At 40.7% G+C, this 27,003-nt stretch overlaps 1 protein-coding gene across 5 annotated transcripts; it reads left to right on the plus strand.

The window, feature by feature from the left end:
• The first annotated feature begins 2,194 nt into the window (after positions 1-2,194).
• Positions 2,195-19,256, plus strand: CENPI (centromere protein I). Of its 5 annotated transcripts, none has more exons than XM_040572353.1 (21): positions 2,195-2,308; positions 3,792-4,110; positions 4,389-4,526; positions 5,476-5,594; positions 6,211-6,318; positions 7,545-7,593; positions 7,904-7,950; positions 8,696-8,785; positions 9,153-9,281; positions 9,781-9,945; positions 10,212-10,332; positions 10,539-10,630; positions 10,954-11,071; positions 11,170-11,234; positions 11,714-11,811; positions 12,219-12,354; positions 14,160-14,284; positions 15,395-15,443; positions 15,587-15,820; positions 17,279-17,320; positions 18,121-19,256. In XM_040572353.1, the coding sequence occupies exons 2-21, from the start codon at positions 3,921-3,923 to the stop codon at positions 18,250-18,252; spliced, it is 2,247 nt and encodes a 748-aa protein (XP_040428287.1). In that variant the 5' UTR covers positions 2,195-2,308; positions 3,792-3,920; the 3' UTR covers positions 18,253-19,256. The 5 variants fall into 5 exon arrangements, with proteins under 5 accessions (XP_040428287.1, XP_040428290.1, XP_040428289.1 ...); XM_040572355.1 differs by lacking the exon at positions 2,195-2,308 and adding an exon at positions 2,411-2,434; XM_040572354.1 differs by lacking the exon at positions 2,195-2,308 and adding an exon at positions 2,461-2,735.
• The last annotated feature ends 7,747 nt before the right edge of the window (positions 19,257-27,003 follow it).

Genomic DNA, 27,003 nt, shown 5'->3' on the forward strand with positions numbered 1-27,003 from the left:
CTCCTAGAGCTACCCCAGCCACAAATCTACGTTTTCTTTTGTGTAGTCAGGCGAAGAACGGACCCTACTGAGCATACTACTACTTGTATTTGAGAGAGGGGTCCCTTAGCTGTTGCTGCCTCTGTGACCAGTCTGTTTTGTGGACTGGTTATGCAGGGAAAACGTGTGATACACTACTTGCATCTTCCTGGATTACAAGTTGTGCAGAGGCTCTAAAACTGTGACAAAGGCCTGCTAATGCTAACTTTTTCCATTTTGCTTGAGGCAATGGTATCTCTTTACTCCTCAGCAGAGAGTAACGATCCCTGCTGAGGGGATGGGAAGCAGAACTGCCTGAAGAATTGTTTTTAGTCTGGTAACGAACCCCCAGATTTCAAAATAGTTGTCTGCTGCTGGCAAAAAGCATCACACTACCTCTTTTCTTTCAAGAAAAAAAAAATCCTTTTTCACAACTACTGCAAATTCATGGAATCATTGGTTATTGCTAATGATGAAGGTTTGAACCTGTCCAGGTACCTCATGGTGCATCTCACATACAGCTTCAGTGAGCTGGGGGAAGTCCTCTCACAAAAGCCTGAATCCCTGTGTTATATCTGAAATCATATGAAGTGTCATGAGAAGCGTGTTTTACCTCTGAGTTTTGTTTGTTTTTCTTGATGTTTGTCTGTTTTGAGTTTTTCCTTATTTTCTTAATTATTCATGAAAATAAACTTTTTGAAATTTGGAGAAAAATGTTGTGATAGAAACAAATTTCTTTTTTTTGAGACACATCTGAAAATATTTTTTTTCTGTGCTCAAATACTGCATCTAAAGCAGGCAGAATCATGTTAGAGGAATTTCAGAGAAAGAAGAGAAAGACAAGGTGATGTAGGATGGAAGCGATCTGAACAATACTAGGCCACACAGTGATAACTACAAGCATTTGAAAATTTTCACGAAACAGTCTCAGATGAATTTTTGCTTCAGTACAATGTGGTGACAAGATAAGATACTAAAACCTCAGTAAGATGTCAGTACTGTATCAGTACAAAAAATGATGATACTCAAATGCAGTATATCCAGTTCTGATACTGTAGTTTTCTTAAGTATTCTGCTAAAATGTAGCTAAGATGTAGCCCCAAATATATACATTCTGCAAAATCCTCCTGGAGCCCCAAGAAGTGGCTAATTGTCCTGGACAGAGAAAACTACCAACAGGCCATCTTTGTTAGACAATCCCTAGTCTTTAGAGACTACCTCAAGGTCATCCCAAATGTATATTCAATTTGCTTTACTTCCTCAAAGGCACTTCTTCTGCCATGCCTACGCTGAAGTTGTTCATCACTTTTTAGTTCAAAAACAGATAAAAATACCACCAATTCTAAACCATGCCAGGCTGCATGCTCTCCTGCACGAAGTCCTCACAACTGTATCGTAGCAACTTTTTGGCCAGCTACCATTCCCACGTGCATCTCATCTCCAACTCCATAAACTTTTGGAAACAAGCATTTGTCTTTTGTACTGTTCTTTACCAGAAGTCGTATAGACGCCATATAATAAATGTAGAATATTCGGTGCAGCAAAGATTATCCCTGTAAGCACTTCAGCTGCAGACTGTATGTGAATTCTGAAGAACTTCCCCGTATCCACCTTCCTTAATTGCAGCAGTACGGATTACTGCCCACAGCGGCAGCTACATTGTGCATCCAATACAAGAATTCTGTATTACGTTATATTTATGTATTATTATATGTAGATATACATCTGTAATGGGTTGACCTCCATCGCTGACCCCCAGCATTACCAAACTATTTCTGGAACCCCCACTCATCTTTGCTTGCTGGAGGCGATGAGGTGGCAGGAACTAATTTAGTCCTTTCATAACACCACATTAGGCTAATATAAACTTTATATTTTTTTCCCCCCCTGCACTCTTCTCCCTTTTTTTCATCTCCAAGCCCCCAGTTTCCCTCCAGCCGGTCTCATCCCACTGCTGCCACCGGGGACCCTCCGGTGCCAGCCCCCCCAGCCGCAGCTCGCTGAGGGAAGGCAGCAGCGGGCTGCCCTGAAGAGCGGGGCTGCCCTGAAGAGCGTGGCCACCCGGCCGCCATCACAGCCCCGCCACCCGCCCCCTCAGCCCCTTCCCTCCCCGCCCACCACCAACCGCCCGCGGCGTACGCAGCCCGGGCGGGGCCACTGCGCATGCTCAGAGCCGCCGGGAAGGGGAGGGCGCACAAGGCGGAGGGGAGGGCGCAGCCGGCGGCGCGCATGCGCGGTATGCGGCGCGGAGGTTTGAACCGCGGGCGGTTGGAGCGGGCGCTGGCGGCAGGTAATGGCGGCGGGGGGCTGTAGCCATGGCAACGGGGGGGGCTGTAGCCATGGCAACGGGGCCCTGCGGCCTGCGCCCGCTTCTCCCCCAGCGGGCCCGGGCCCGGGCCCGGCCCGGCCTCCCGGGGTGCGGCGGGGGCCCGGGGGTGCTGGGCGGGGGGTGCTGCGGGAAGGCCCTGCGGGAAGGCCCTGTCAGGTTGTTGTGGGCTCTGGCGGCTTCCTGCTTCCTGCCCAGCCCCTCTGCCGGAACTGTTGCGCGAGGGGAAAGGCGTTGTGAGGGTGCTGAGGGGTCTGAGGGATCTGCATATGGCAGCTGGCGCCTCGTAGCTCAGGCCTCCTCCTGACCAGTGGCTCGGGATGCGAGCAGGGTGCCGGGGCACTTGGGGTGAAGCCACCGCCAGCAGCTTTCACTGCTTCAAAGCATCTCAGTTAGTGTCCGTCACCTCCCTGCATCTCTGGGAGCTGTGATTGCCTTGGTGGTGTCATTTGAACCGAGGCTACACAGCTCTCCTGGAGCTGGTAGATTTCGTTTGTAAACATGAACGCCTTGTGTATATCTCGGAAGGTATCACCGTACTGTAGAAGAGATCTTGACATAGCTAGCCAGAAATTTGGTTTTGCTATACTAGTCACAGAAGTTTGTGACAAGCAAAGCTAAAGGAAAACAGGGAAGGTTCTAACGCCTTGAGTAAGTGAGAGCTGAAGAGGAGCGTGAGTTGAAAATCCTTCTGTTTTCTTGTGACGGGAAAGCTGGGAAGCAAAAGCAATTGCTCCAGCAGCTCAGGAGCATGCATGTGCACTCTGCAAAACCCAGGAACTTGTGGCAACATTTCACATTTTGAGGGTAAAAGGTTGATTTCTGTAACACATAGAGAAAATGTCACTATTCATGATAGTATTTCAGCTAGGGCTAGGCAGTTTGACGGTACTGGTAACTCTTGTGCTTCACTTGGAAATTCACCAAAATATATATTTTTTTAAATCTTAGCTGCTAGGTAGAAATAGATTACATAGGAATCTAACCCTGTAAAATAGGAAGAAAAGTGTTTTTATGGTCCTGTAAAATCTCTGCATTACCCCACAGAAAATTGTGACCTGTTGACTGATTACACTGACATATACAGCACAAGTAGTAGAACTGATAAAGAATAAAATAGCAAAGAAAACTGTTGATTGCATACTGTTGGCTTTCTGGTTATGTTAATTTGGACCAAAATACTATGTAAAATTTTATCAGACAAATTTTATTTTGAAAGGAGTTGGTTTTAGTTCTTACTTTTGATGTTTTTTTCTTCCCTTTGTTAATGTAAGAGAGAATTGAATTTCTCAATTCATAACACAACTGTACGTACAACTTCTGAACATATTGTCTGATCTTTTAGGGGCAGACAGCTCTAAATGACTTGCTGTGAAGTTGCTCTGTTGCCTTATGCAGGATCCCTCTAAACTCTGTTTGTCAGAAAAATAATTTTTTTCTTTTGCAGGGGACTGTCTCTCTGATGTTCTTCATCAGTTGAAGGATGATCTATTTTCTTCCATCGTTGTAATGGGGGGCTGGAACTCACGTGACAAATGAATGAAATTCTCCAGTCTCAGCTGGCAGTCTGAAAAAAATGCAGCGAAGACAGAGTTCTAAGCACTCAAAGCAGCCTCTCCGTGTTCATGATAGTAATCAAACTGATCTCTCTGCATGGCGAAAAGAAAGGAGTATTGATACTGAAAAAACTGTACAAAATCAGCAGTCTCCAAGTGACGACAGCGAGCACAACTCCCTTGAGCAAGCTTTGAGATTCTTTGAGAAAGGTAAGAGGACAGTTTTAAGGTTAACTACCTAGGTTTGAAAGGATCATCAATTTCTTTAAAATAACAATAAAAAATCAAATTTCACCTGGTGTTTTCTCTCTTCTAATATCTGAGCTCTGTGGTAACTCCTTAGTGTCTTGAAAGCTTGTCTTCTTTCTATTGCTATGTAAAGAACCCAACATGATGGACTATATATAGGAAAAGTTCAGAGAAGTTTAAAAGAGTTCAATATCAGTTCACAAGTTGTTTCATCACTGTCATCTATTTTTTTCCCCTAGTTCAAGACCGGGTTTCATTGAAAAAGAGTGAAGTTTTGCAGAAACATTTGTCTACTGTGGAAAGCATTGGCCTGCAAAGAGGGTTACCCCCTGAAGTATTTGATACGTTACTAACCGTGGCACTCAGTGGCAAACTTGGTAAAATGCTTACATACTGCTAGCATGTCTTCTGTGAACTTCTCCTTGCCCTCTAATCAAACCTGCTTGAGATAATGTGTTTATGGCAACTGTATTGTTAGGCAATTTAGCATAAAATTAATCTTTCTGGGATGCTCAGTGTAAACTGAGTTCATGCTAAAAATAACTTCAGTTCTTGTTACAGGTGAGTGATACTTGGGAAGAATATTGTGGCTTGTTACAAAGCTTTTTTGAAAAGCTTATTTCCTTTGTTCTTAATTGCAGATCTTTAAAGGCTTGAAGTGTGTCCTTAGCAACCATTATATCTTTTCCTTCTTGTAACTATTTGCATAGGTTTCTTCTTCCCAGGATCAAAATAATTGAACAAACCGTCATAGTTGTATTGTGAAACTTGATAAAATTAGTGTCATACTAGCAATCAGTTCATGCTGCTTTCTTTGAAATGGTGGCCACCACTTAAATTTTGAAACTAACGAAATATTCAATTAAAAAAAATTAAACCTTTCACTTCCTCTTAGATTAGAGGATCTTACAGGATTCTTTCCCCACTATGCAAGCAATATAGTTCTTTTCTTGGTTTAAATTTGTTGGCTTATCTCCAAGACACTAATCTGCCAATATTTGGCTGACAATCACATGCTCTTTTGGTGAAGTAATTGGTTGTTAATATTACCACAAATTTGTGTTACTTTTGGTTGTCTTGCCAAGAATCTAAAGGCTATTTCAGGACTGGAATAATACATATGCCATTTTCTTCAACCTGGAAAGAAATATTTCTCATATTTTTTAGAGGCATAGATAAGTCCCTACTGGTTTCTTGTGCGCTGTTCCTGTAAGCAATAAAGCTCTGAATAATCTTGTCCAGAGGGAATTTTAACCTGAACTGCAAAACCGTGTCAAAGAACCTGGTTTGTGAGCAGCACCCAATTTTAAAATGTTTGTTTTCCAGCTGATACAGTGAATACTCGTTTACTGAAGAGCCTAGTTCCAGCCTCAGTAATACCAGAAACTTCTGTTGTTTCATCTGTATCTTGGCTCTGCGTCAGCAAATGCACAGGCAACGTCCAGGTAACTTCATAAATGTTGGCAGTAGTTACTGCTTCGGCACGGGAATGATGAGGACAGGTTATGTGGAGGAAGCAGAAAACCTGGAGTTTTGACGTATGAGGTTCTTGCTTAAGCTGCTGCTTTTTAGAAAGACTGGCAGAGACACCTGTACATGACAAGGCAGTGGAAGCCGAGGAACACCTCAGGATTGTGAGTGGGAGTTTGCACAGTTACAGAACAGGCAGGTTCTCTGGTGGAGAAACCTCTCCTAAGGAATTCATTTCTGTGAATTACTTGAGCTGTGTGAGGCATTATTCACCCACCTCAGCTAGGTTATCACCTAAGTTCTGTGTGCCTTGGCCATGGCATCATGATTTAAGATTTGTGAAATGGTCTTTTTGGTCTTCATGTAGATGACTGAAAAGTTTACATCATATTTTGGGGTTAGCGTGCGTTTGGAACAGAGCTGCTTTTTCTCTTACAGCATGGAAGTTGGAGCTCTTCTCAAGCTTATCTTGTAGCTATGTGGTTGCTTTTGAGTGTCCGTTAACGATGATGTCTCTTAAGCTGGCTAGTGACTGCTCTGTCTTGGTTTTGTCTGTTACTTGATGTAAGATGACTTTTTTTCTGTCTGCAGCTGCTTTTTCTAAGATGGCTGATCACAATGTTTGACTTCATTGATCGCAAGGAACAACTTCATGCCCTTTATGGCTTCTTCTTTTCCTTCCTTCATGATGACAAGTTGGTAAGGAGAGGTGAAGAATATACAGAATTCACAAAATAAACCTAAATGTTCATTAGTAGTGTGTGTATTAATGCTAAAATTAGTCTGAGATAGCTGTATATTAGAGACGATTTTATGATGGAATTATTTTCCTTTTTTCTTTTTGTGTTCTAAGATTGCTGGATAATTCAGATTCAGAAATGAGGAAGTACTGTTGGATTATTTTAGTTTGAGTACTGTGATCTGTTTGTTTAAACATGTTTCCAAGCATTGACACACTGTAACATCTGAACAGATAGACAGTATTTTTCATGTAAATTCCTAAGAGGTGCTGTGACACTGCAGTGCCTGGAATTACCTTTGATGTGACATGTCAGCAGGTGTAGTCCTCTGCCCCTGAGAAGAAACTGACTTGCATACCTTGGGCAAAAAGAAAACACCTTTAGGAGCAATGTTTATTGAATGATTAAAAACTCAAAATCCTGTTCTACTTAATTCCTTTGAAATGTAGCTTAAAAGAGAGCAAACATTCGGGAGTTTTGTGCTATATGATGTCTGTAAAATCTGGGCGCTGGAATGTTGAAATGGTTAGATTCAATTCAGATTAAGATTCACTTGGCAGTCATGTTCGATAGGTATGAAATTGTTGATATTCTTTCAGTTCAGAATATTTTGTAGTTAAGACATAAACTCCCAAAGGTCTGAGCTATGTTTCCTGCAAAGTTTTGGATGGTTTAACATTAGTTATAATCTTTTTCCATAAAACTGGATTTAAGTTCTATAGTGTATTCAGGCATGATGGGCCAATTGGAAAATGCAGCTGAACCCAATTTAAGACCCTTGCAGCCTCATCTGTACTTAGAAGGTCTAATAAAGTATTTTGATTCAAGGGTATCTTTGCTTTGGAAAATGTTATTGCCCTTTCACTGCCGATCTCTGAAATATCTAGATCACGTTCCCCAAAACAAGACCAAAGCTCATCGAATAGCTTTATTACTATAAGGACAGCTTGTAATGTAGATAATATATCTAATTAAAATTGATGTAAGTGACATGTGAAAACAGGCTGCTTGCTACGAGAAGTACGGTATGCTCTGCCCCAGTGGGGATGCCATGATGACTTGAGGCAGCCAACTGAATGAAGCAACATCAGCTTGTGAAGCCTTTCTGGGAGGGTGTCGCTTTTGGTGTATCGTAGTTAGCAGTCTGCATCGGCAGGGTAGCTCACTGCTGCTTTTTCTTTGTAGTGCCCCTATGTCTGCCACCTGCTCTACCTGCTGACCAGGAAAGAAAACGGTAAGTCTATCCAATTGTATGAGTTAAAATAGCCTTTTGATTCTTCTGTTGCGTGGTGCTGCCATTTCTTCCAAGGAAGCTGATACAATGACTAGGCAATACGGTGCTTTTAAGGCGAGGAAGCCTAAGTGGCAGTTCAGTCGGATTTGTGTAATACATTCTGAATCAGAAACCCGTATTAGCACAGAAATAAGACTAATTGTTTCTGCTTGTTTTGTCATGACTTCCTACGATAAGTGATATTTCATTTTCTCTTGAATGTTAAGTAACGTGTTTTTTAAACTCATGATGTTCTTAACTGTTTTTCCAGTCAAGCCTTTTCGAGTCAGGAGACTGCTTGACCTCCAAGCAAAAACGGCAAGTTCATTTCTAATTTTGTAGAGTTTGAACAGTGGTTAATGTTGCAGCTTGCAAGTGTTCTTACAAGATGGAGGAGAGGCTAGCAGCTCAGGATGGGGTTAGACTTGGAAATGTAGGTTGTAGTCTTTGTAACATCTGAACTGGTATATCTTGCATGTGCATCTTGAATTCTCATGTGTCAATTTGTGAGCACATGCAATGACATGAAAAAAAAACACCTTTATGTTTTATAGATAGATATGGTGAAATCTCTGAAGTAAAGAGCAGCTTCTTTTAATTTTTCTATTACTTTCTTTAATTTTACTCTTCCTTTTTCAAGCAGTATTAAAAATGACTGGGAAATAAAAAAAAATTGTATAGGATCCTGCTGCCTTTTCTGTAAGGAAAAAAATATAATCACTAGTAGTAAGTTCTAAGTTGCTAGAGAAATATAGATGGAGCTATGTAGTTAGAGTAACGCATTTTTTGGAACATTTAGTCAGCGGAGAACTGTATTTTTAATGGTTTTGATTGTTAAATTTCTTTTTATTAGAGTTATGATTGCAGAAAGTTCTTTCTTCAATCCCCTCCCTATGCTGTTCTTGACAATTTCTCTTTTGCTCGTTGTGCATCTCTGGTTACTTACTGACATGTACTTCTGAAAGCTTTTAGTAATCCCTTTTTTTTCCTTTATGAATATAGTCTTCAATATTTATATTAAAAACATACCATACATGTTGTTACTTGTTCTGTTATTTGACAGGGAATGCAGCCTCATTTGCAGGCTCTGCTATCACTTTACAAGCTCTTCTGTCCTGAGCTCGTGTCCATAACCCTTCCTGGGAAGATGAAGGTAAGGAGTTAGATTTAGTCTACTTGGAACTGTTATTTATGACAGTATTTGTGATGAGCTTTCTGTTTAAACAATAGCATGATTAAGTGGTGAAGATGAATTCTATTGCCTCTTTTCACTGAGTAAAATCAGGTTTAGATGAGGATTCCTTGCCTTGCATTTTTTTCTCTTCATCACTCTGAGATGATTTGGAATGGAACGATCTTCCTTTATCCTTATGAGGATTACCTATATCCTCCTGTTGATGTGCTTGCTGGTTTTAACTGTTTTCACACACATCACTGATGTTTACTGGAATAGAAACTGGTCTTTCTGTCACTTTATCCTCGTTTGGCTTCTTGCGTACATGCCTGATTTATGTTTACAGACTTACTTCAAGAATTCAGAGGCTCCATGGAAAGCGGCAATCAACACTGTAAGGCGAAGAAACCAGGCAAATTCTCCAGTGTCCCAAGCACTGTGTTTAGGCACAACTCAACCTCAATCACGAAAAAGAGTAGGTTATGGGCCTCAAGGCTCTAGAATCATAAAATCATGTAGGTTGGAAAAGACCTCTAAGATGATCAAGTCTAACCATTAACTAGTGCTGCCAAGTTCTACCACTAAACCATGTCCCTCAGCACCGCCGTATTTGCATGTCTTTTAAGTACCTTCAGGGATGGTGAGTCAGCCGCTTCCCTGGGCAGCCTGTTCCGATTCTTCATAACCCTTTCAGTGAATAAATGTTTTTCCAATATCCAACCTAAACCTCCCCTGGTGCCAGAAGGTGCCAAACAGCTATTTGCATGTTGATTAACGGCAAGTAATGAGAGCTGGGCTTTATTTCAGCACTGGGAAGGATGGGATAGCTATATGGAAACAGCGTTCCCATTATAATGAAAGCCTAGATGCCTTTTTTGTTCGAAGTGGAGTCTTTATGGGAATGTTGGTCACAAGTGTACTTGTTTGCACTGGAAACTGAGTCACTGCTGTTCATTTGTGTTTCTTTTCTACAGAAATGGAATACCCAGTTGATTGTACCTGTAAGCAGTGCCAACGCACAAAATTTAGTAGGGAACAGGGAAAAGAACTGTGTTGATCTGTACAGTACAAATGCATCTTTTCCAGTGGAGCAGCTGCAGACCTTTACCCAGCTCCTAGAAAATATCCATTGTTTAGAGGTGAGTGGCAGGAAGGTCTCAGCAAGCTCGCTGAAGGATTTGGAGAGATCAAATGATTTTTGTCTACACCCTGTTTATATGTGAATAGCACGTGGGTTACCTAATTCTGACAAAGCATCTAGTCCTACCTGAGGGCGATGAGTGTGAGTCCTGGAGATGTTCTCATTACCAGTAAAAGGGTTGGACAATTCTGATAGCATGAGGTTCTCTAGCACTTTTTAGACTTAAACACAGAATAACTGTTTTTCTTTTTTTTTTTCTTGCAGTTTCCTTCCCAGATGGGTTCAGTGTTAGCAAACCCGTTATTGCTTCACTACATGAATTGCATCAAAGATGAATCTATTTACCTGAGGCTCTACTATTGGATGGGACAGACTCTTCAGGAAGGTAGGAACTTAACATAACCACCATAGTATGGTATGGAGGTAAAGACTGAACTTTTCACCATTCAGTAATGGCACTTTATTATTTAGATTTATAGTGGTAATCATATAGCATTAAAAGAAATACTGGAGAAGAGTTGAATTTTGCTTCTAATTGTGCTTATTCTTGCTGTACTTGTGTTCAAATGTTCAGTCTTCTCTCCTGTTTAGAGTGTTCCTGGTGTGTGGTTGAGAATAACCAATATGAACAAGAATTCAAGGACTTCCTGGAAATTATCTACAAGGCAGAGTGTTTCTTGCAGGTGAGTGCCTATTTTGTGGAAACCAAAGATTTCATGAATTCTTCCCTTAAAGTGCATTTGGGACTTACATGTTTCGTGTAGTATCTCTTAAAAATTGCGGTGTCTCAAATGGAATAATAAAAGAATAATAAAAATACATTTTTCAGTAGTGAGTCAATATTCTGGACATGGCCCTGGTTTCTGCAGGAATGAAAATTTGAGTGTCCTGGAGAATTGCATGTCAGGAAGCAGGTGTAAGCCTCTTCCTTTTCCAGGGTGAATTGAGCATGGCAAAGTTCAGGCACGTGAGATGAATTTTTGAATGTTCACCTTCTGCTCTATAGGAAGGATTTTCTTCTTGTGAGGAGTTCCTGTGCAGGAGCCTTCCTCTCTGGGATGGCTTCTGCTGCCGATCACAAATCCTCAGAATCGTGAGTTGGATCCCCCTCAGCAGCTTCTCTGGTATGGGTTGCAGATTCTTTGGGTAAAGTTGGGCAGTGTCTGGTCTTGGGGGAAATAATTTGTGCTCAGATATCATGCTGCTTTCTTGTTTATTTCAGAAATGAAATCACATATCTGTGATCCCCTGGCACAGCTCTTTTTCACATCCTCACTTTATTTTAAGGTAATTTAAGTGAGTACAGCAGCTGTTTACTTCTAGTTGGTACTGTTATTTGCACTTGTATAAGATACAACAATCAGAGGGGTTGTACAGGGGACTTCTTTTGGGGGAGTCTGTGCTGAAGTGAGGGTAAAATATGAATTTATGATGTAACTTCTTGGGGAATGTGAGTGCCTTCAAGATATTTTCTTTTTTGACTGAAATTAAGCAGAGGCACTGGATTTAAAAAGAACTATGTAATAGTACACAAGACAATAGTTGTTTTTTATTGCAATTTTAAGTCACTATTTGAAGCTTGCATTCTCTATCAAAAAATATGTAATGTATACATTTGGTTTAAGGGGATAATGCAATTATCTAACTGTTCTTTGTGGTCCTCTTCATATGTTTCCTTGTATGCTTCAATTCTCATGGCATTTTTTGTTTAGTATCATTCACTTACGTAAATTGTCAACAACCTGTTTTCTTTTTGACTCTTACAGTGCAGTGTTCTTGAGTGTTTGAAAGAGCTGTTGCAGAACTGGCTAAACTGGCATGTGGTTTGGCTGGATTCAGGGTCTGACAATCAACTCCATTCTCTGTAAGTTTGTCCAAAATTGAATGTAATATGGTGTTTTGTACACTGTTCACAAGTGTATTTAGATACGCCTGTTTACCTACCATGAAGACCAGTCAGTAATGCCGTAATGTTTCTGCTATATTGCAAGCTACCTTGTCAATCCTGCTCTTCACTCTTGATCTAAAAATATTTCTATTGACACTGAAAAGTCCAAAGTCAAGATTCTTGTAACACTGACAGCTGGGTCCTGTTTGTAATAATGTTGGTAACAATGTATTACTGGATATATTCAAGACCAAATGCATGTTGCTGAATGCTTGAGGGTGGTGGGGCAGAAGGATAACTTCTAGTTTCTTTTTTACCATGTTTCCTCTTTAGCATTTTTGAAGAGGTGTGTGCACTAATGTTGTGTCTGTCTGTTACTGCAGGAATACCACCCTTTCTGGACTAGTGGATGGGATGGCTGAACTAATCCACTTTGTTGGATGGATCTCTACTGTTGCATTGCGTTTAGAAAGCAATTGCACCTTCTTGTTGTACTTCATCCTGGACTTCTATGAAATCGTACGTATTCCATTTGTTTTGGCTTTCAAAATCCCATTTCCCTGAGGCCGATTGCATTTTTTTCAGCTATAGTATGGAATCACCTTCCTTGTTATAGTTTACAGAACTTTGTGATTAAATGCCAGAACGTTCCAAATATCTGCTAGATCTACAAGTGATAGCCACTGCTGTTGCATCCCTAGGCAGAAATAAATATGTTACCAGTGAGTGCTTGCTCTTAATTAAGTCAGAGTTGCATTGTGCATGGAGAAGTAAAAATATGGCATAACATAACAGATGATGCTTTTTTAATACTAATTATAGAAAAGAATGTTTAGTTCAATTTCAGACAATGTATCCTGACTTGTTCCCTATGTCCCTTTAAAAAAATCAGTATTTTTTTCCCCAGTTTATCCTATAGATAAAACACTGTCAAATAGGCATAAGCCTACTCTGTAGTTTCCCTAAATCAACTCTGTAGATGTGTTTACTGCACTGTGAACTCTAGCCATGCTGCTCCTACAATTTGGATGAAATTATGAAGCGTTAACAAAGCAGTGATAGTGCTGGGAACTACTTGTAACTAAAATGTCCATTAAAATGCACAAAACTAACAGGCAACAACATTTGCATAAGATAGTGTGTTTAAAATAAGTAAATGATCATTTTATGGGAATATACCAAGAATCATCTACCCTTAGGTTATTGGTGTTCTAGCACGCAACTAAGATGTTTTTATTTACACTTTGCTTATGTATTCAGAACTCTTCTATTGTATAGAGATTTCTAAAACCATGCAGCTGAGATATGAAGTAAAGAGTCTAAATGTCTGAAAATACCAGTAACTCAATTACATACAGATATCTACCTATACCTTATGTGGTATTTGCTGTACCAAGGACAAGAGGAAATGTGAAGGCCTCACAAATAATTTTTGGTGAAACATTTGTTATGATATTGGAGCAGAGGAACCTTAAAACAATTGTGCCTAATTGAATAAAATTTAAGTAGTATCTGTTTTCTGGCTGTTGGGCTGTCACAGCTTAATTGCCTATGATCTGAGTTGTAGTTACAAGATAGGCATCTTAGCACACTAATCTTCTGAGAACAATGCATATCTTCCTGAAGAGAAGTGTAACAGCCTATGCTTGGGAATATTAATGTGGCTAAGCAATAGAGGACAGTAATGTGCAAAGTTACAGCAATCTTGCTTTCTATTATTTATCCATACTTTAAGACTGTCATTTTAGCTGAAGATCTTATTAAATCTGCAGAAATTTTAAAATGCCTTTTTTACTTGAAGCTCAACCTTAAATTCTAAATTAGCCTGATAATAAAGTTGTGTTTTATGTCCATATCATCTTTTCTTAGAGCAAAGCTTTATCATGTGGTCATGAAATTCCAGCAAGGTCAAAAAGAAAGAATGAATTTCCCAATTGGCTTGCTATTATCAGCAAACTTAGGATAGGAACAAGGTCTGATAAGTGTAAGCTGAGCTACATACTTAGGAATAATCCAAAAAAAAAAAAAAAATCAGAGTTCAAAAAAAAAAAAAAAAAAAGGCAGGATCTGGATAAATTTGACCCAAAAAGTAAGCAAGTAGCAACATAATGGTATACCCATAACTGTTGAAATATACTGGGATGTGAGCTGATGAATGTCTTGTACTGAGAAGGAAACAAATAGAATTGCTTCACCCTGGTCTTAGCTCCTAGATGAAGTTGATAGAACTGGCTGGAATGTAGTATCACACTCTTTTGCTCTTAAGTGTTTGGGGGTTTGTGAATAGCAGTAATAATATTCCTAGATTTGCTTCGTTTTTGCAGGTGTGTGACATGTATCTGAAGTACAATCTGCCTCTGTTGATAATGCCTCCTGCTGGAGTTTTCTACCCAGCATTGCTTAGCATGGATTCTGTCAGCTTGAATCAGCTCTGCTACATTATGTACAGGTATTACAAATGGTGTGGGTTGTAGGGAATCCTCTCGTCTTCTGTTTTGATCTTTTGGAAATGAAATTACTTTGTAAAACCTGAATTTGAGATCTATGCTTTCTCTTACTGTATAAGGCAAAGCTGAAATGTTCCAGCTGTGCCAAGTGTTCTTGATACAGAATTTTATAGCTGTAGTTCATATTCTTTTTTCCACTCTGTTATTCCAAATGGCAAGATTCTGACCTCTTTCCTTTTATTATTTCCATATCTTTGGTAGGTGAATGAAGGAGTTTGCATATTTTGAGAGAATTTAAGTCACCTAGCAACAAAGAGCTGGAATCTTTCGTAGTTAACCATTAAACTTCTCAGTCTTGTGCTCTGACCACCAGACTTAAGCTTTTCCTTGCAAATTCTGTAATGTGCTGAGTAGGAAGCACTTCTGCCACCCCCCAACCCTGTGGGAATTTGGGACTGCCTTGTGCTGCCTGCAGGTCCAAAGACAGCACTGGTTAGCTCTCAGCAGGATCCACCAACATGTCTGCTGTTCTTGGCCTTGTTAGTTCCAGTGGCTGCATCTGAGAAGAAGAGTAGCCAATTGCTGACAGCTGGCGTAGGGCTCTCCATGTGGTTATTCCTCTAAGGAGTCTGCAGGGTAATTAACATGACAAGATGGTCCCTGGGAAATGAGAGGAGCTAGTGCTTACTATATGGAACGACTGTCAAGTTGCGTTACTTCCAGTGACTTCCGTTTCTCTGCTTAGTGAATGAAAGTCTCCCTTCTTAAAGATATACGGCACTTTTCTACTGATTTCAACCCTGTATGCTAATTCTTGCATATACCCTTTATGAAGGTTACTGTACCAGGTAAGCTGGTCATGTGCTCATCCAAGACACGAATCTTATCAGATTCATCCACCCTTCCCCAGCAAAAACATGTCAAGTGATTAAGTCCCCTTGAATTCATTTTCCTGCCTTTCTTTTTAAAAGTAGAGGAAAGTTTGACGGTCTCTCTTGTTGAGAAGAAAAGTTTTCTTAATATCCTGTGTAAACATTCTTCCAGTGTTTGTCAGCGCTGGTAGGTCGTAAAATTTTCAGACATCTAACTTTCTCTTTTGTTTGTTTTTTGAGGTATCGAGCCAACTTGGTAGCTGCAAAAGAAAATGAGCTGAATAAAAAGGTATCTGCTATGTGCTAGAATGGGCCTTAGTAAGGAACTGGGTTGAATGGAGGGAAGGTGTTTTGATAGCACTCTTAAGGACTGGAAAGAACACAACAGCTTCGAAGATGCTATTTATTGATTTTTATTTTCTTGTCCCTCAGAAAACGCAGCAATTCAAATTCAGTAGCCAGACATACCAAGAATACAACCAGTACATAATAGCTATGGTGGGTTGTCTGTGGACATCCAGTGCGTTCCAGAAGGATGATCATCCTCAGGGTGTTCGTCTGGATGATGAATTGCTGAAGAAAACTGGAGTGCAGGAATTCAAAAACAGCTTTAACATTGTCTACCACCCAGCTATGATGGGCTATGCTATCCTCTTCCTGCAGCAGGTAATGGCTTAGGCTAATACCCGGGCCTTTGGCAGCACCAGATGTTCTGTATTGACAGTTTCTCTAGAGAAGTGTCTCTCAGTGAGTAAAGTCTACTCAGTGTCTGAGTAAAACAGTTCTAGATGTGAATTTGTGCTTATTATTTTGAGGATAGAACTAAAATAGTCGATTTTCTCATTATTTAGCTAATTCAGTAAAAGCTTTCCAATAGTACGTTCTGCCTTACAGAATACAGCGTATGACCTAAACTTTTAAACTTCTGCACAGGAAGAAATGCATAGTTAAGTTGTATTCAGGTGCCCATAGCAGAACTTTTAGCAGAATACATTGAGAATTACTTATTAAAAAGAAATACAAGTAGCTATTTCAAGTACAGAAGTAGGATAACAGGGCGTATTGTATTGTCCAATGAGTTCTGCTAGTAGTTGAATTCCAAGTGCTCTCGTGTTTGGTGCAGCTACTGAACGGTGGAGGGAGCAGCTTACCAGAATTGTTACTGTTCAAGATGTGCATACTGCTCTGAGAAAATTAGCTTTTGTAGGCTATCCAAGAGGTGCACAAAGCTGCCATTTTGTTACAAGGATTGCTGGCAGACAGCAAGGATGCTCTTGGAATGAAACCTAGGAAATCTGATGTGAAAGGTGAAAGAATGCTGGTTAGGAACGCTTACAAATCTGCCTTGGCTTATGTGCTTAGCGTCTCGAATCTAGGTACTTTGTAACTGCTTACTTAAACTCAAGTTTTGCCTTTGCCAGAAGAAACTATTTTATTTTTGTTAAATACAACGTTTCTTTGGTCCTTCTGCTGTTACAGCAGAATTAGTTTTTCATATCTTTTGTCTAGGTCCTTTTTGTTCTGATGCTTCCTGATAGCTTCCTGATACTGCCTTGTAGCTTTTGTAAGTTTAAAAAAAAGCCTGGAGATTTCTTGCATTCTTCCCACTGCAGCACCAAGAAAGAGATTTTGCTTAATAGCTACCACTGATGTATATTAAGACCAGAGAAAATATTTACCTGCAGTTCCATCTTCTCTTGAACACTTCATTGCTGAGCGCCAGGGGGCACTGCTCTGCAGCACACTATGAGAACATGAGCAGTAAACTAAATGTCAGTATGTTCTCTGGTCGTGCTCTGTCTCATTGTTGGGAATTATCTGTCTAATGTTTTGAAGGGATGGCTTTTACTCTGTGGAGATACAGTTGCTAAGGGTATCTATACATATTCTCTGTTGCTATCCAGTAATGTTGCAGCACAGGGCAAGGCTGTCTCCCCCTTGTCTTGCCGTTTGTTTTTTGGCCAAGTATAATGCTGGAAGCTCGTTCTGAAATATGATTAAATATCTTTGAATTTCTTTGCGCACCTACAATTCCTGGTTTAGGAGGGAACTAAACAGAGGCTCAGTACTGGATGTACTTTTTTTTTATCTGACTTGACGTTGTTTTTATTTCCTCTCATTAAGGCCTGTCCAGATGATACCACCTTCAACTTCAGTTTAATTAAGGTAAGATTTCTTGTTTCAGTGAAAACAGGCAATTTTTGGTAGACAAGAGCAGAATGAGGTGGTAGTATTCACCCATAAAAATTTTGAAAATTCCAGCTCTTCTTAGGTTCTGTCTTTCAACAGGGCCAAACATGAGCACATCAACATTTGAGAAAGTATGTATGTAGCCAACTGTGGTTAGTGATCTGAGATTTTTTATATATTTCCTCCAGGAGTCAGTGCAGTATCAGGACAAGTCTGTTTTCTGTGCAGACTACAGAAAAAAAATGTTTTGGTGTACTCAAAGCAGAATTCCTATTATCAATGAATTTAATATTAAATTTCTGAGGTGAATGTGTAGCTTTTTTTACAGCTTTGAACAGGGGTCCTCCCCTGAGCAATTGCTGTGGCATTTTATTCCCTTTCCTGTATCAAAGTGTACATGAAGCCTGATCTGGAAGAATCACTCAGTGTCGGAAGGAAGACTTCAATATCCATGTTCATTTGATCTTTGATGTCTTTGTTGTTGATCCAACAGACTTTGTTCTCTTAGAATTAGGATTTATAAATCTCTTCAGTACTAAAAAAGATCACGATTTGTCATATTTATCATGATTTGTCAAGCTAAGAACATGTAATACATAAGTGAAAAGTTTGGGTGTCTGGGTACAGAACGGTGGGACCCCTGTATACCTGTGGGTATGTGTGGACTAGGATGGTTGTTGTCAAAATGTGGCAAGTGATATTTGGAGACCTTTTCAGATTGGTTCAAGAAAGACAAAGCTATGCCTTGCACATCTGATTGTTCCTTCTTTTTGCAGGGAAAGAAGTGGAACTGGTATCTGGAGTATCTCTATACACAAGGTTTAAAAGGCCTGAAGCTCTTTGTTGAAAGCAGCATCAATCGTGTTTCCCAGGCCTCTCAAAATAAAGCAGGGAATGTGGAAATGTAACTCTGGGACTCATTGGAGCCTTTTTATCTTCTGGAACAGGAAAGCAGAATATAATGGACTGTGTCACTAATCCTTCCTCAGTGGAAAGAAACAGAGCAATTACCCTTGCCTGCATTTTCTTACTGGCATCTGTGTTAGGAAAGTGAAGATACAGAAGGAATGCTTAGGCTGGCTTGGTTCACTAACATTGATCGCTATGTCTCCCTGCTGAGCTTCTTTGGTCTGAGGCTGCTGAGCTCATATGCTATGTAACATCCCTGGTTTTCTTTGTTGGAATATCTGCTTTGATTGAGGAACAAACGTTCTGCATTTTAAACTGCATGAAGCACTGCTCCTTCAAATACCTAGCGTTGATCCGTGACCTCCTTTGCCTTCCTTGACAGCAAGAGAAACAGTTTAATCCGCCTTTCAGGGATACCGTATATATACTGGGCTGAAGGACTACAAGCTTCGCCATTCCCTGTTGTACCATATACGTACTGGCTCTTAACAGGGTGGCCAAACTGATCTTCCTGAACTTCATTTTCATTATGAAGGTTCCAGAAGAGACATTCTTGATAACTTTGCTTATAATTCTCTTTTAATTTAGCTGGAAAACTTTGTGCTCAGTTCATGGTTTATTGATAATTTGAGCATCTGAACAGTGTTGCCACCTGTTCCCTATTTTCTATTAGTAAGTTCATATGTGGCTTGCCTTTTTGTTTTTAGCTCTGTACATGTTGTATATTACATGTGTACATATGTATAATTTATATTCTGTAAAAAATTTTCCAACGTGTCATTTTGAAGGAACTGCTAAAAAATGTATCTTCTGTCACTTTGTTTTAACACTGAGTAAAAGTGGGGAGAAGCTGAACACGGGTCTTCAACAGTTGAGTGAACGTTGTCTCTCTGCTGTGAAATGAAGTTGTAAATGCTCAACAGGTGGGACAATATACTGAATTTTGCATTGTGAATTTGTACTTTGATCCAGTAAAGGAATTACATCAGTCCTGAGTGACTCCAGAGCCACTAAGGATGTGTGTTGGTTTCTTCATTGTCTCAAAATCAGACTGCTTCTAGGTTTTGTAGCCTATTGATTTTTTTAAGTTCAACTAGGTGATCTGATTTATATACGTGTGTGTGTGCATATCTTTTTTTCTCCAGAGAATAAGAAAATCTTTTACTGAGGACTGTGAAAGAAAGAGACTTGCAAAGAAATCTCCTCAGAATCAAGTATTGCCCTTTCTCATCTGGCTGCACTATTCCAGCTCGTGTAAGTGCCGCTTGCTTAGTTTTCTGTCAAGAGAAACGTATTTTCAGAAATCCTGATTACTTTCTCATGATAGTGGAAACTCAACGGTTTGCAAACTCTTCCAAGTCAGTATGTTTCAAGAGGCGGTGCTAACGTAACTAGTTATCTCCATTGGAAGCTGTGACTGTAGTTTTGGACCAGCTCAGCTTGGTGGTTTGTGCTTCTCCCAACACTCACCTCCTAACACCACCGTCTGGCAGTCCCTATCGTAGTGTCACTTGTTAGTTATACTCCTGGAGGGTTTTATGTTCCTGTTTCAGCTAAGGATTAAAGGAGGAGAGCTACAGTCCTTAGCTGAGTAAAAGAGGAGAGTTAGCAGTCCTTGGCTGTTTTTTTTATAATTTTCTATGTTAAAGAGTCTTCTTTTCAGAAAGGTATTAGAAGCGTCAGCACTTATGCTGGGAGGCCTGTGTACTACACTTCTTAGAGACAGCTCCATCCCTTTGTCCTTCATGGAAGCCTGGTCAACGTCTGAAGATAATTGTATTTTTGCATTGTTAACTGGGATACCGCTTAGGAATAGGACTGGAGGGCTTGAGAGCCCTGGGAAAAATTGGGAGACTCAGTTCTAAGTCAGTGTATGGCAGGCTGATTCAGTGAGGAAGGGAATAAATAGAACATCTCCAAGTAGCACTTAGATCTAGCCAAGAAGAAAGACTACTTGTTACCTGGGTGCTCTCAGGAGTTTGTGGAAGGAGCAGAGCTCTGTAGTGTTCCGGTGAGACTGGAAGGTGCCAGAGGCTTCATTTCCTTTGTGAAAGGTGCCTAGGTTCTTAAGAATGTGTGATGCATGTAAATGTATTTAAAGATGCTTATAGCAGAATGCTACGTGATATGCTGAATGTTGTATAGTTATTGGTCCCTGAGATCAGTTTTTCCTTGGGCTTGGTTTTTGCTTCAGAAATGACAAAATCATGTTAGGAAAGACTATTGTTGCATGACCATTTTTTTTATTTGAGTCTAAACAGTGTACGATTTTGTTATTCGAGTACACAGGATGGACATTTAGAGGTGCAGAAGAAAAGTAACAGGGCAAATAACTTTCCTTTAATGGCAGCTTTGTCAGTAAAGCCACAGTAAAGGCAGCTGTTTAAAATCCTTTCCATGTAGCAGTGATAGGCCTAGTGCTACTGGCATTTGAGATGACTTAGCGTCTCAATGCCTTGGTCATTCTTTTCTTTCACATCTGGACTTTTCTTTTCTAGACATCTGATTTTTTGTCTGCTAACATTCCACTTGCATAGAAGAATGGGCCTTTTAGGGAGAAAAGTGCTGCTTTATCTCTTTTTTTCCCCACTCTTTCTTTACTGTCTATCTACCAAGGTAAATTTTGCAGACAATTTTCTGTTACAAGCATATACTCAAAGTCTTGGCTGACCATAGCATCTGCTGTGAGGACTACAATGGAGAGAGTCAAGCCCTATCAATTTCCTGGTAAGTGACAAAAGAAATCAGAGACTTGTCTCTAGTGCCTTTTTCTGCCTGTTGTAAGGTGCATGTTGTATGTATGCACCGTGAAAGAATACTAGCAACAACCATCTTGTGGTACTGTTTGATAGGAAGAATGCAGGACGAAAAGTTTAAGCTTCGTGTTCAACTTTCTAGTAGCCTTCTTAGATGCTTCTAAAAAGGGAGATCTTTCCCTTTAGAAAAATCTCTGAGTGGGTACCAGATAAGGGTTTCAGAGTACAGAGGGCCAGAGCCTTGTCTGAGGTAAGCAGGCTTAGCTCCACCGCTTCCTAATGGCGCTATGGTGAGTTGCACCAGCTGAACATCTGGTCCACCATTCACAGAACCAATGCCATTAACTCCTCCCCTGTCAGATGCATTGGTCTGAGTATTATGTATCTGAAAATGCAAATGCCTCGGGCTCAAGTTAGCTTCAGAAAAGGAATTCAGCCTATGTTTGCTTTGTGTTTCTATTAATCAAGATTTTGTTTTGTAGGAAGAGAAGCATTTGTACATCTTTATGCATCAGGAAGTGTTGTCCTTTCAGAAAGAGTCAACTTGCTCTGAAAGAGTTAACAATTTCAACCTGTTTTCAGCTGGAATGAGGAAACTGGTTCCTCTGTGTCCCTGCTTTCTATTCTCTTGTTGGCCTACTTCCCTCTGCTTGCATTTTGCATTCCTAATGCCATGAATAAATCAGGACCCAAGGATTTAGAAGGTGGTACAGCTGTAGCCACTCAGAAAATTCAACCTCTGAGGCTTGTATTGCAGCTCTTACAACTGCCAATATGTGTGTTTCTGAATCCTGCTAATAGCATTTAACTGGTACCAAAAATAAAATTTGCTTCTGCACCCTTTTCCAATAACGTGTAAGTGTTTGTACTTCTACCCAGCCTCTCCTTACTTAGCTTCCTTTGTCTCCAAGTTAAAGCTCAGTTATAAGTGCAGGGCAATCTCCTCCTGGCCACGGTGACAAAAGGGTTTATCACAAATCTTTACCCAGAGGACAAAAGAATAGGGAAACTGAGGACTCTGACCTGGCTAAGAGTTCATCTTCTCTACAGCATCTGAGCACAGTGAAACTCCTCTCTCTGGCTGTGATCCCAGATCCTCTGATAACTTGTCATTAATAATGCACACTGGCCTGCTTTTATTTGTAGCCCTGTGGTTCCTGAGGGAGTGTGTGAGGGAGCTCTTTATATGCTTTTTAGTCAGAGGATGCGTCCAGTCTGGGAGAACAACAACAACAGGTATTGGTAACAAGCTTGCTCTGGAAGTCTCCAAACATTTAATTCCGGGAAAGCTGATTTCTGTTTTACTAGTGGTCCCTTGTTATAGCTCTGCTTTTCAGAGTAAAAGTAGTGATTCTGGTCTGATGTTGGTTTGATTTTGCCAAATTTTGCTTTTGACTTAGAAGGTCATAAGATCATATGGTCATGTGGTTTTATACACAGGATTCCTACTGGAGCTGTCAAGACAGGCACTGAAGTAATAATATTGGTGGCTTTAGTAAAGAGCATGCCTTGTGATACTGCTTTATTTCTCTCCTTCTCAATTTCCTGTCTTTACGAGTAAGAAGTCTCCACAGCAGAGGGCAAGATATTTTTAAAAATGCCTTAGTATGGAGTCTAAGTTCCATTTTCCAGCTCACTACAGTCCTGCACAAACATAGGTTCAAATAGTCAGTCCTCAAAAAAAGCTGCAGGTACCTTACACAGGCTCAAAATACTATTTTAACCTTGGCAGCATTTGGAAATCTATAGGCTTAAAAGTGATCCCATTCTGCAGCCTAATGAATTAACATTCATCAACCAAGCTTTGGTACCTGTCAGAAACGTGACACAAAATGGGCTGTTCTAGTGCCGGCTAGGAGGTGGGATATGAAAGGCACGAGAACACGGCCAAGTTCCTGAGCCTCAGGCACTGGGTTTGGATGCAGACTGGAACAGATACTTCTGAAAATTTTATCGTCTGTCTAAATCGTTTGGGCTCTTCCCTTAAGGAACAGTGGTAAGCTTTGTGTGTGTGTATAAATATATTTTTAGTCTGTAAGCTGCATCCTCGTACCGTTTGACTCTCTTTCCTCCAATACCTGTACTGCCTCTAAGTCCTGAGGGTGATCTCCCCAGGAAGAGGTTTCTCTTTGCAGGTTTTTTCTCTCTCTTTAGACTTTCCAGGCCTGCAACGTTCCCACTGTGGCTCATTGTACACGGATCGCTAAGCGGTTTCCTTTCTCTCAGGGCACCTCTGTTCTGTGTCTAAGTGAATCTTCAGCAGCTCTTGCATGATCTCCTTCCTGCTCCTTTGTGTGCAGAGCCCAGCAAATAGGGAGGGGGATGGAAAGCATAGCATAAATGTGTTGACAGCCTTTGAAGAACAAAAAAGCCCCTGAAAACTGCTTGTCTGCCTTCCCTCTCTTTCCCCTTCATGTTTTTTGCATTCTTTTCTATCATTTTCTCCTTTGTCTCTTTCTTCCTCTCTTCATCCTTCCCTCAAGTTCTTTTTTTCTCTTTTTGACACCCACCGCTTATTCCTCCGGTGCTCATGCTCTGGAAAGCTCTCCTCTCTCCCTGCGGCCTTTCTCCCTTCTCATTCGGGCAGGACTGTCTCAGTCCCCATTGCAGGAACAAACAAGAAGGGCGATTCGTTCCGTCTCTGAGTGCATGTCAGCTGCCTGCCTGTATCAGTTCCCTCCCTATTCTTCTTCCTCACCCCAGGTGTCATGCTTTTAGAAACTATCCTGCTGTTTTTCTAAACACTTTAGGCAGCGTAGAGTCTGTGCTTGGAAGGTTTCTGTGCTCGTTGATGCTAGCAAAGGAGGTAGTTATTTACTTGACATCAGTTATTTAAACAGACGAAGGAACAATGTGGTATGATGTCTGGGTAACCGTTCTTAGGTTCGTCTCAGGCTCTATTTAGAGCCCCTGGTTCTAGTTTTATTGAAAAAAGGCTCTTTGTGCTCTACTCCCAAGCATGCTTGGCGGTCTAATGTGCCGGAATTGACAGGCAGCTCTGTCCCTTTGTGCGGGATCTGTTCCTCTTGGCTTTTGCTCTGCAGGTAGGCACAGCACAACCACTCTGATCAATAATCCTGCATCAAAAGCATGTTACTGTTGTTTTGATACGCATGGCTGTGGCAAAATTCAGCCTCATCTGTTATTTCAATTAGGCGGAGACCCAGATGAGGGAGCCCTGCATCTCAGGAAAGCAGGGCTGTAGACTCTCGGGAAGAGACAGGATTTCTTGGAGCCGTAAGGGATGTTTTCCCTGCTCGCAAGCCTTTCACCAAACCCTTCTTCAGCAGCAGGATCCACAAGTACATTGGCTCTTCGGAAAATGCTCCTTGTCTGTTCCTGTATTCTCCTTTAAGCAAGTGTGCGTGTTCATTTACACCCTCAGTCAGTGTTTAGCTGTCTGTCTTTGTGACAGGTGTCTGTGGTTGGGAGGCTGTCAGGGTGTTTATGATTTGTTCTTGCATGTAGGAACTTCATGGCCTCCAACAGCTTCTCCAGCCCTAGGTTGGGAATTAAGCCCCATCGGGCTCCACCAGCTGCTTCTCCACACAAAATATCACACGGGTGCCTTGTCAGAGGTAACTTGAAAAAATTCCCTGTGCTTTGTGAAAGGCAAAGATGGGTTGAACACAGGCATACAAACATGGTCTAATCTACTGTCTTCCTTGCTGCTGCGGCATTGTGCTTCCCGCAGCCTTGCTTCACTTTGTATTCTCTGTGTTTAAGTACTGCTCTTTATGAGGAATTTCAGAGAATTTATTCCTCACTAGTGAATTGTAATCTTCCTTACGCAATCCACTCTATAGGTTCCTAGATAAAGCATCACTCTCTAAAATACTTTAATCAGGATAAATCACAATCCCAAACTTCTCTGTCACTCTAATATTCTAAATCAGTCCATTTCTCTGTAGGCAATCTGAATCAGCGTCACTTACCTGGATGGCTTCTAGACCTCTCCAGACCACTTGGTGTAACAGGTGCTTCCTAGGCTGCATAGTATATGCTTGGCTTAAATAAATGGGTTATCTGGGTGAGTTAGCATATCTGAGGAACAGTTTCGGGTTAGTTGGATAAAAAATAAATTCTTGAAAGAGCAGTACCTAGCTCTTGCACAGTGCTTTCATCAGTAGATCCCGAAGCACACAGGAAATGCTGCTTACAATTGTTAGTCCCAGCTCACAGATCAGGAGGCAGGGAGAAGGTTTTGTGATCTGTCCTCCCTGACTCAGCAGCCCAACGGCACAGCTACAAACTCAGATGGCTTCTGATCTCCAGCCTGATATTTCATTAAAGTAGGTGGGAGCCAAAGAAGAATATGTGAATTTTGAAGAGGGTCTTAGATTTCAGTAGTAATAAAACAAAGGGAAAATACTTAAAACTACTACGGAAACATGGGAGTAGGAACAGACATCTGTTTTGAGGATATTGCTTTTAGTGGGAAGAAGGATTATTTTGAATGAACTTTGTCTAATAAAAATTATGAGTGGAAAGAAATTCTGAGTTTTACTTGGGGAAATAATAATAAAAAAGCTTACGGAGGATGGTAACAGCATTTCCTCTTCCACACAAGAGGGAAAATGTTCCTTTTCTTTCAGGAGATGTGAGATTTCAGAGGAAGGAAGAGACAGAGTTTGAGGAGAGTGAGTGAGCACACATTTCTAGAAGCAATTCAGAGATGAGGGATATTTTAGAAGAGGGATTTAACAGCTGGGGGGTTATGGGAAGCAAAATAGTGAAGATAATAACCTTGAACTATATCAACATCTGAAGTACCCTGCTGAAAATGTGGATGCTAGAACTACGGTTAGTGTTTTGATTGGCTGGTAACACAAGTACTTAGTGTTAGGGAAGTTCCATCTTGCGAGTGATTCAGCCAAATTAATATTGATTTTGAATAAAGAGCTAGTAGTAAAGGCTTTGGGGTCACACCAGACACAGCTCTTATTTCTAGCTTTAAAAAAAATTCAAACTAAAAACAGCATTAATAGATCTCCATAGAGCTCAATTTTCACCAGTCATTTTCAGCAAATGTATTTGTATTCAGGGCGTTCGGTATTTTGTGGCTTTGTGTATTTAGTCCGTGTGGCTGATTCCGATTTCACAAGTGTAAATCAGAATCTGCTTCAATGATTTAAATTGATTTATACTTCAGCGTTTTAAATGGAGTGTTACTGGTATAAATCAGAATCTGATTTAACTTTTGTGCACTTGTCTTATAAAATCCACCTCAATTTTACCTATTGTATGTTTGTACGTTTTATTTAGCATTGCGCACGTGTCCCTTTGGAGAGGTGGAGGTTCCTAATTTTGCTAACAAGGTACATCTTTGCCATTTAGTAGGACATGAATGTCTGAAATGTCCTGTTGGGAAAGGCGTGTGGTAGGTACCAATGTGTCTTCTGGAAGCTGGGTTCTTGGAGTTCCTTGAGAGATTTTTTTTGGGGGGTGATATGCAGAACTTAAAGCACATCAAATTGAGCATTTCTTCTCATAAATTTAGCATTTCGTCTCATAAATTTTCCCATACACTTTATACAGTTGTAGTGCTGATACGAAAGCCTGTGTTTATGGCAAATCAGAGTTTGTCTCCTTGATTTCCTCTGAGTTCCGAATTGCTGGGCTGTTTGTCCTCGTTATGTCCTTAAAGCACAAGGTACTTGGGGGACCTAGGATGATGCTCCCAGCCATAGAAGCCAGTCTTTCACCAGAGATTCTGGTTTGTCTCAAAATTTAAGTTAAACTGACACATGAGATTTTCTCCCGCTGCATTTTGCTGTCCCTAAACTATCAATAATTTAGGATGCGTGTACTGCAAAGTACCTTATTTGTGTGGCTCAAGCTGTCTGTTCGCGTCTCCGTGCTGATGTCTGTCTCGTGTGCATGTGTAACTCGGCCTGATGCGTGCCCACTGTGTTTAACCGTGTTGTCATGTTCCTCACCGCGTCAGTGACAGATGCACGCTGCGGTTTGGGTCGGTCATGTCTCTGCAGGGTG

This window comes from Cygnus olor, chromosome 13 (genome assembly GCF_009769625.2).
Source record: "Cygnus olor isolate bCygOlo1 chromosome 13, bCygOlo1.pri.v2, whole genome shotgun sequence".
Classification (NCBI taxonomy): domain Eukaryota; kingdom Metazoa; phylum Chordata; class Aves; order Anseriformes; family Anatidae; genus Cygnus; species Cygnus olor.

Bases quoted from the DNA above. Each gene is read 5' to 3' on its own strand.
- CENPI (XM_040572353.1), top strand. From the start codon at position 3,921: ATGCAGCGAAGACAGAGTTCTAAGCACTCAAAGCAGCCTCTCCGTGTT. The intron at 5,595-6,210 runs GTAACTTCATAA...TTCTGTCTGCAG, and splicing joins AATGCACAGGCAACGTCCAG to CTGCTTTTTCTAAGATGGCT. The intron at 10,333-10,538 runs GTAGGAACTTAA...TCTCCTGTTTAG, and splicing joins GGGACAGACTCTTCAGGAAG to AGTGTTCCTGGTGTGTGGTT.